The 10559-nt window shown below is 36.0% G+C and overlaps 1 protein-coding gene across 1 annotated transcript; it reads left to right on the plus strand.

Annotated features, from left to right (window-relative positions):
* Nucleotides 1-4927: 4927 nt before the first annotated feature.
* LOC130673850 (uncharacterized) lies at nucleotides 4928-6019 on the plus strand. Its single transcript, XM_057479063.1, has one exon. It carries the CDS (start codon nucleotides 4928-4930, stop codon nucleotides 6017-6019), a length of 1092 nt encoding a protein of 363 aa, XP_057335046.1.
* The last annotated feature ends 4540 nt before the right edge of the window (nucleotides 6020-10559 follow it).

Consider the following 10559-nt stretch of genomic DNA (forward strand, 5'->3'; position numbering starts at 1 on the left):
TGTGTGGGTGCGCACGCACATAAGTCCACATAGGGGCATGCCCTTCCCGCTTTCCTAAGGTGAAAATCATAGAGAAAGGGAAAGGTCCCATAGGAACTGTGCTCCGATTGGACACAGTTTTCCCCCAAAGCAGTACTTTGAATAGACCAGATAAGAGATTATAAAAAGTGTCGTCGTACCAAAAATCGACAGTCAGGGTTTAGTTGGAGTTAAGAGTTAGAGTTAACTGTCGGGGACAGTAGGAGCTAAGAGAGCAAACTGCTCGATGCAGTTCGGCTCAGCCCAGGTTAGTTCCAGTTGAGTAAGGAAAGGAAAATTCAAGTGTTCTCACACTTTTTTCCGTACTAGTTCAGCACTAGTTTCCTTTTTATTTTCGAGTGTCCTCACACTGAAAATTAATTCCATTTTTATTTCAAGTGTTCTCACACTGAAAATTGATTCAACTATTTTATTGCAAGTGTCTTCACTCTAAAAAATTAATTCAAATATTGTACAAGTGTTTCCACATTTAAATTCATCAACATTTCGCGAGTTTTTGTAATCTCTATTCAGTTAATCATTATTCAAGAAATTAAATCCAATGATAAAGTAAATTTAATCACACATTCAATTCAGTGTAACCTACTAATAAACCAAACTAATCGCTGCGATCTCAGGTACTGTAAGTCTTAAATAAGTTACTTTTTATATAAGTCAAATTATTTGATATTCAAATCAATCGGTTATTAAAATTAATCTCATGGTGACGACTCAATATATTAATTCAAATTCATACTACTTAGCGTCGGCTGATAGCCACCTAATATACCGATAAACCCAAATTCATAATATCTAGTATTGGCAAGTAGCCACCGAGTACTTTTATAGAATAATTTTAAGTTATCATAAAATTTTTGTTTGTAAACTCTTGTAATTGTAAAACTATTTTTTTTTGGTCTCAATATATAGATAATTAATTGTAATTTAAGTTTTATCAATTATCAACCCAGACAAACATCCTCACAGATTCCCAGTCTATAAGCCGTTGGCTTGGACTAAAATAAATATAAAATTAAATCCGTATCTGGACGTAACATTACGAATTCTCGATTTTTAACAACTTCACTTTGAAGGTAATAAACTTGGACACTAAACTATTAAAGTCACTTATCACTTTGTAATAATAAAATGTTCAATTATTGGTAAACGTTGAATATAGTCTTAGAGTCTTAAGACGAGAGTAACTGAACCACTGATAGTCTCAAGATCAGAAATTATACTAAGCGATGATCTATGGTACCTTCGAATTTATCATAGAATCCCCACCACTTTCATTTTTAAGTTTTTACCCCCTCTCCTCACTTGAGCTATCTAATGACAATAGTTACAGTTCATACTTTTGGGATGATTATTTTTCTCTACCTAAGGTAAAGTACCCAGTAGTTGAACAGGTTTCAAAGTAAAACGTATTTGACCCTACTTTTAATATTTAAAGTTATGATAATTAGTTCAAATTAATGAGTTTCATGAAAATATAAACAATTTTGAATTGATCGAAGCGCAAAATAACGCAGATAATTGAATATTTATATTTTGACCACGTTTTTAAGATAGACTATGAAAGGACTAGTAGTTGAACGATCAACTCTGACAAGCCGCAGTAGTTGAACACTCCGGGAGCAGTAGCTGAACTAATAAAATATATGGCAATAGGCACACCAAAATTTTTCAACGTTTTATTGAAATATCAAAAGAATTATAATATATTATTGAATAATGTTCGAATCTCCCGCGCTTGCGTTTCTCGTCGCTGCTCTGAGGCCGATTAAATAGAGTTGCGTCGGCGCGATATCATGCGCAGGTGGCTCTATCGGTCCCATTCTCATCTCAAGCTCCGCCCACTCATCCAAGTGGGGATGAATATGAAGGCGAAGCCATTTTTATCTCACCTCACCGCGTGTTACCACGTTTAAGGGGTTATATCCACTTGTGATTTTCAAAAAATCGAATTTTTTTTTTGTCATTTTTTGAATGTACATATATTCAAGAATATTCTCTGAAAATTTCAAATCGATCCGACAATTAGTTTCGGAGATATGAGCGTATTAGTAAGGACGTCTCCGAGCGTTCGAAAGTAGGCAGAGCGCGAGCCGGAGTAGCAGCTATTTCTCGTAGCCGCTATACTTTAGTTCTCGACTTATATTGTGTTTGGGACCCTAAAATAATAATACAAAAGGTCTAGTTTATACTTGAAACCTATGTTGAGGAATTTTAAGTTAAAAATATGTGAATTCATCAGTTAAAAGTGATTTCCACGTAGACAAGTTGTGTTTGTGCTCAGTTTGTGTATTTCTCAGTGTGTAAAGTTCAATTAATTCAAGTAAATGTTATTTGAGTGCTATGGGATTATCACTTGGACCCAATGCTCATTCCTACGCGAGTAAAGACGACGCAGAGCGCATCTCAATTTCGGGCGCAATAGCGCAAGGGTCGACGCGCGAGGGGAGAATGGCTCGTAGACAACAACAATTAAACATTTTGGAGGCAAACGACGAAGCAGAGGGTTCCTCTTATGATGCTGGAATAGATGACACGATGTAAGTTGAAAAAAAAAAATTTTAATTTAGTGTAAATCGTTCCCGAAACTTTAAACGCGTTTATCTCAAAACCGTGTTTTCAGAGTCGGTGAGCAAAATTTCTCCGAAACCGCTAAACCGATCGGTTTGAAATTTTTACACGACTTACTCAGATATATTTTTCAGGTAATGATCGAAGGAATAAGGTTTTGGACAATAATTTCGATTTTTTAAGCCACTTCGAAGTGAAAAATTTTCATGAAAAATTGAATTTTTTTTTTGAACAGCCGCCATTTTGTCAAAAATCAAAATTTTGACTAGACCTTCGATCATTACCTGTATTTATTTATTACAAAACTAGATATTTTTGGTTTTTGGTTTTCAGATAATTTGGACCAGAGATATCTTGCTCACCGCCAAGCACCTTTTTTTGGAGGTCTCTCCGCAGATCATCTACAGGAGCTAGGGGATCCAATATTTTTTTAAATAAACCGCTGATTGTTAAAGTACATTAAATTCTGTTTAAGTACATTTTTTCCATTAATGTATAAAATAAAATGCCTCTTGGAAAAAAATTCACAAAAAAACGCGTTTTTTCTGCCTCGCAAGTGGATATAACCCCTTAATACTTTTCTCTCAATATTCATACAGAAATTACCAGTGCAGTATACATAGTGTATATAAATAAAATAGATAATTAATTTATTAATATAATAAGACTAAAATAAGTGTTAAAAAATATTTATTTTAATATCAAATCATCAAAACCTCAATCCCGCCAATTAAGCGTCCCAGCATCTCACATTCTCACTTAAATTTGAGTTTAAATTTCATTAAAATATTTAGGTGATTAAAACATTGGTCCTTCGAGCCGGATTGCTTAATTGGCGTTGAAATCAGTGTATTTTTCATCTCAAAAAAAGTGCATCGCAAAGTCATTTCAACACCAGTACATCGCTGAGTACCCTGGACGTGGTACTGCATTGGTGGAAAAAGTGGTAAGGGACACATCAGTGCAAATTACACTTTGTGAAGTGACAAGTGTCGTGGTTTAAGCACACAAACTATCAACCAACATCTCAACGTTCTCAACACACATCGCTGCATATCACCTGACGTCATCACCAGCCGCTGTCAGTTCGTTCTGTATTATTTTTCACATCTTAATTTACACTTATCAAAAAAATTAAAGGGACAAAAAATTTTATAAATGTTTTAGTGATTTTTGGAAGGCTGTATTTTCGTGAAAAATGATCGTACCAAAAAAACAAAAAAAGCAAATTGAAGCTTAAAATCTCTAGTTTAAGGATCTTCCAGCAAAATATTTTTTCGAGCTACGATTTTTGCGGAATCATCAGAAAAAGGTCGAGACAAAATTTTTCTAAATTTTTTGGTTTTGTTTTCAAGGTCTACGGGGCCAGGAAAAATTAAAAAAAAACGGATTCATGGCTCGTTTAGGAAATTTATTCAGCTACAATTTGCTTTTTTTTTGTCTCTGTACGACAATTTGCTGCTGAGATATCAGCCTTCAAATGAAAAAGGATCCATTTGTCTTTGATTATTGATATCTCAGCAAATAATGGCCGCACAGTAATTTAAAGGGCAGTTCAAGAAACTTGAATAAATTCCCTACAAGCCCCATTTTTGATTTTTTCAAAAAAAAATTTTTTCATCCTTGATATCCATTTAAAAAACCCTTAAAAATGGCCATTTTCTGGTTTTTTAGTCGACTCATCGCTACTCTGCAAATATTGATAAAAAAAATAATGTTGCCAGGTAACTTTACAGCTTAATGTACCCTCGAAAACCCTGAAAATTTTCAGATTGATTCATTAAACCGTTTGTCCGGGCCGATTGCTCAAAGTTTTACAAAACAATTAAAGAAGCAAGTTTTGTTCCTTAATTTGTGTAATCATTACCAAAATGGAAAAATCAATTTTTATCGGATTTTCTTTCATTTTTGCGTTAGTTATTCAATAAATGTAAGGAAAAGAGAAAAAAAAATTTTTTTTTTCGAAAAACGAAATAAAACAAGAATTTTTTTACTTTTTTTTTTTTTTACGTTTTATTCAGTTCTTTTTTTAACTAGTTGCCATCAAAACAATTTTTGGCTGGTCCATACTTGGTCCAGTATCATCTCAATCACAACAATCACCAAGCAGATCTCACCATATCATCTCTAACGATCAATTTCATAATTCAATCATCAAGTTTTGGCAACTTGAAGGAGTTCCATCACATCTCAACGAGTTCTCATGGTAGAAGAAGCTGAATGTGAGTCTCACTTCCAATCAACTCACTCTCGTGATCACACTGGTAGATATACCGTGCGATTACCATTCAAATCATCATCTTAACAGCTTGGACACTCAATGCACATTGCCACCAAGTGTCTCAATCGACTAATAAAAAACATCTCACAAAAGCCTGAGTTCAATCATCTCCACAAGGACTTTCTTACGGAGTATGAGGCCATGGGTCACATGCAAAAGGTCCCAGATTCATATCAATCATCTCACATCACCTACTATCTACCTCATCACGGTGTTCTTCGTGAAGAAAGCACAACAACGAAGCTGAGAGTCGTTTTCAACGGCTCCAGTAATACTACTCCAGACATCTCACTAAATGACACACTTCACACGGGTCCAAAACTGCAGTCTGACATCTTTGATGTCTTACTGTATGTCAGAAGACACCAATTCATTTTCATCACGGACATCACAAAAATGTTTCGTCAAATCGATGTTCACCCAGATGATTGGGACTATCAACGGATCCTCTGGGTAGATGATAACAATCAATCTCAATCATATCATCTCACCACCATTACATCCGGCACTCGGCCAGCACCATATCTCGCTGGCCGTGTTCTCAAACAGCTGATCATCGATGAAGGAGATAAGTATCCACTAGCTGTTGAACCTTTTGAAAAAGGCAGTTACGTGGATGATATCTGTGGAGGCGCTGATAACGTCAATCATCTCAACAACATCGCATCTCAAGTGGAAGCAATATGTCTTTCTGGTTGTTCTCTACTAGCCAAGTGGAAAAGCAACCATCCTCAGTTCAGCATATTGTCATCATCTAACATCTCAAATTCCCACGAGTTCAACGAATCGACATCCAAAATTCTTGGACTGTCCTGGAAATGTCAACCAGATCATCTCACATTCACTGGTCATACATCTCAAAAGGCTGCCATCACCAAAAGATCAATTTTATCTGAAATAGCCCAGTTACTTGATCCACTGGGGCTCATCTCACCTGTAGTCATCAATGCCAAAATCTTGATGCGAGATCTATGGCTAGAAAAAATTGGATTGGACGATTCACTCTCACCTCAGATGATTCACCGTTGGAAGAAATTCCGAGATAAATTACCTGAATTATCTCAACTTAAAATTCCTCGCTGGCTTAACATCTCATCAGACACCTCAAACATCGAGATCCACGGATTCTAAGATGCTTCACAGCATGCTATGGCTGCTGCGGTTTACATCAAGACTCATCATCATCTCACACTAGCAAAAATAACTCTTGTCAGTGAAAAGACTCGAGTTGCACATTCCTCGTCTCGAGCTATCAGCAGCTCTGCTGCTCACTGAACTCATCTCACACGTGCAAACAACTCTCAATCTCCAAGATGTTCCAGTTTATCTCTGGACAAACTCAGCGGTGGCTCTTGCCTGGATCAAGCAAGAACCAAGTAAATGGAAAGAGTTTGTTAAAAACAGAGTTCAATCAATTCAACAAAATCTATCAGCAGCCAACTGGAAATTTATCTCAGAAAAACAGAATCCTGCAGACTGCGCTTCCAAGGGTTTGACTCCATCTTTACTACAATCTCATCAACTCTGGTGGTCAGGTCCAACCTGGTTACTAGAGCCATCTCACCAATGGCCAGAATTCACATCTCAGGAAGATCCTGAAGTGGACTCTGAACGCAAATCAGCTCAATCTCATCTCGCAGTGGTTTTACATTCAGCTTTGTACTTTTGGATCAAAGCAACACAACAAGAATATTTCAAGAACGAAATCTCACAATTATCGCAAAACAAACCTTTTTTGAAATCTCATCCTTTCTCACGTCTCACAGCTTACATCGATTCTACGGATTTTGTACGAGTTGGTGGACGACCACAAAATTCTCATCTCGACACGGACAGCAAGCATCCACCAACACTAACAAAGAATTGTCATCTCTCTCATCTCATCATCTCTGATGCGCATGCTCGCACAATGCATGGAGGTACGCAACTGACGCTAGCTGCCGTGCGCAAGAAGTGCTGGATATTTGGGGGAAGAATCCCCATTAAATCTCACATTCAACGCTGTGTTGTCTGTGTAAGATAGAGAGCTCAGCGATCTCAACAGTTGATGGGTCAACTGCCTACATCTTGAGTCTCACCATCACTCGTCTTTGAAAGCACTGGCGTAGACTACGCTGGGCCTGTGCAGCTAAAATACTTTCAAGGACGAGGTACACGCTGCTACAAAGGCTGGATTGCAGTCTTTGTATGCTTCTCAACTTCTGCAATTCACTTGGAAGCTGTAAGTAATCACACTGCAGAAGGCTTTCTCAAGGCGTTCAGGAGGTTCACAAGTCGTCGTGACATCTGCAAAACCCTTTACAGTGACTGTAGCACGAACTTCAAAGGGGCAGATGTCATTCTCAACCAACTTCCCACTAGTGCACTCAACGAATCATGTCTTCTCCAGCAAATTCTCACCTTAGACGGAACTTAGTGGATTTTTAACCCACCTGGTGCTCCACGCATGGGTGGCAAGTGGGAGGCCGCTGTAAAATCTGTCAAACATCATCTCCAACGCACAATTGCGGACCTACTTCTCACCTATGAAGAATTCTCAACATTCCTCACTCAAGTTGAGGCACTATTAAACTCAAGGCCACTCAGTGCACTTACTGATGACCCTGAGGACATCTCAGCTCTCACCCCTGGACATTTTATCCGAGGTGCGCCACTCAACACTGTACCTGAACCCAGTCTCACTAGTGTACCAACATCTCGTCTCTCACTCTATCAAAGAATACAAAGAAGACTTCAGTATTTCTGGGAACGCTGGTGTGCTGAATGTCTGTAATCTCACCAATCCATCTCAAAGTGGCATACATGTCACCATGATATCAAGATTGGTTCATTGGTTCTCATCGTTGACGAGAGGTATCCACCATCAAAGGGGCCTTGTGCCAGAGTTACTCATCTCCATCCTGGTAGTGATGGTCTTACCAGAGTCGTCACTGCCAAGACTGCCACCTCAACATTCACCAGACCAGTCACTAAGCTAGAACTGTTACCCATCTCAACCGCCAAGGAAGATTCCTATCTCTAATCACCTCATCAGTGTCTTCTCCAACGAGTTGGCGAAGGCGGGAAGAATGTTCGAATCTCCCACGCTTGCGTTTCTCGTCGCTGCTCTGAGGCCGGTTAAATAGAGTTGCGTCGGCGCGATATCATGCGCAGGCAGCTCCACCGGTCCCATTCTCATCTCAAGCACCGCCCACTCATCCAAGTGGGGATGAATAAGAAGGCGAAGCCATCTTTATCTCACCTCACCGCGTGTTACCACGTTTAATACTTTTCTCTCAATATTCATACAGAAATTACCAGTGCAGGGTACATGGTGTATATAAATAAAATAGATAATTAATTTATTAATATAATAAGACTAAAATAAGTGTTAAAAAATATTTATTTTAATATCAAATCATCAAAACCTCAATCCCGCCAATTAAGCGTCCCAGCATCTCACATTCTCACTTAAATTTGAGTTTAAATTTAATTAAAATATTTAAGTAGTTAAAACAAATAACATTAAAAATAATACTCTGAATACGTAATATGATGATTTAAAAATGAGAAATATTTGTATTTAATTTTTTAATTGCATTTTTTTTTACTAATGTATTAATTATTATGAACTTAATCAACACAAAAAATGAACTGTTACCTGAATTGAAAATCATAAATACTTTATTATAAATATAATTGTTTTATTACAAGGACAGAACAAGAATTTAAACTTTGACATCTAAATAGTTTCGTGTTTAATTTTTTAAGTTTTTTGTAAAGTTGTTAAGTCGTGAAATTCTATGGTTTTAACAAACTTTATTGTAAATTTTACTAATTGTAACGGATTATTTTTTATTAACGGATAAATGTTATTCGCAATTTTCAGCTTACCTATATGTTGTGAACTTATTTTGGTTAGAAAATAATAAAAATTTATTTTGATGAAATAGATACATTTTCACACGAAATCACTTAAAATTATTACACTAATTGTTGATGAATCACTCATACTTTATTTTCGTATATCTTCTTAAAAATAAATAATTAAATTAAATTATTTGTTATTGCACTAGAATAAATTTGACGCTGTTCACCTGCTGCTGCCATGAAAATAACACGGACCCAATACTTGAACATGTAACGCTATGTCGTTCAAGTTTTGGGTACCAGTTTGAACAGTGGGAGGTATAGTTAGACGCTAAAATTTAATATAAAAATTTTAGTTTATGTCTTTGCAAAAAATATATAGTATTGAGAAAAGACTATTTCATTGGGTGGTATAATTTTTTTTTACTTAAAATGATGATATACCGTTTTTTTTACCGATTGTTCGGCTTACGGTATAGTGTCTTTTTCATGAAAAAAATAGCATCTATCGGCTATTCTCGATACGTCAACTTTAAAGTTAAAAAATATATAATTTTTTTGAGTTCTAATAGAAAAAACTTACAGTAATCAATTACTATATCATCGAGTAATTATAACATGAGCATATTACTCATAATATATATACGGATTTTGTATAACAACAATTCTAAAAGTCTGTTCAACTACTGGTCCCATTTTTAGAAGTGCTCAAGTACTGGGTACTTTACCGTAATATACTATTTAAGGGGGGGGGGGTAGGGTTTTGAAATTATTTAAAAAAAGTTTTTTTTAAATTTTTTTTCTGAATGAACAATATGTCAAGAATATTGTGTACAAATTTTAAATCAATCCGAGTAAAACTAACGTAGTTACAGCGTTTCAAATGACCGGCCGATATATCTGATTCTTATACCTGCCCGACCTGCCCCTACATACCCCTAGTAGAAATCAGCTGCAATTTTCTTTGTTCTTCTGAATCCCTTTCTCCGGCTGTATGTCTTTCAAAGGATGTAAACTGATGACTCAATATAAGTATAAAAATTCATATTCTTTGATTGATAGTTTATTTCACATTTTCACGAATAAAAAACTTTAAATGGATTTTCCCAAAAACGTTATTTTTAAAGTCCGTGAACATCATAACTCAAAATGTACTGAACCGATCCCTTTGAAAATTTGAACGTTACTTCTTTACATAAATCAGCAAGTAACTACGAAGAGTTTTTTTCTGTTTTTCATTTTTTTCTATTTTTTAATTACAAATTAACCGCGATTTTTTTAGCTAAAATCGCGTTTTTCACTTCCAAGTGCTGCAAAAAATCGAAACAAAACTCTTCGTGGTTACCTCGAGAAATACATCAACTTTAAAATGCATATCAATTTTTTTTTTTCCGATGATCCGGTAACGAGTTATGATGTTCACCGCAAAACGACTTTTTTTCGAGGCGCCTCCGGAAATTCAACGTCACCAGCTAATTAATCAATATTTTTCGTTGAAAATTTGTTCTGATATTCTTTAAAAGTTGTACAATAATATGTGATTAAGTTTAATGAAAATATATTACTCATCTCGCCGGGAAAAAATCACAAAAATATGCTTGTTTTTCGCCTTTAAAACTCTACCCCCCCCCCTCAATGTCCATCGCCGTAATTATACGATGTGAGGTTTTAAAGAGATCTTTCAATGATTGTCTAGATTTTCTACGATAGTACTAATGGTTTATGACAATGAGATTAGGAGTCGTTAAATGTATATATGTAATATTTGTTAATGAGTATTGTGCGACTATATATATTCTTGAATTAACAATACTAGTTTGGA

The sequence above is a fragment of the Microplitis mediator genome, chromosome 8, assembly GCF_029852145.1.
Source record: "Microplitis mediator isolate UGA2020A chromosome 8, iyMicMedi2.1, whole genome shotgun sequence".
In the NCBI taxonomy this organism is placed as follows: domain Eukaryota; kingdom Metazoa; phylum Arthropoda; class Insecta; order Hymenoptera; family Braconidae; genus Microplitis; species Microplitis mediator.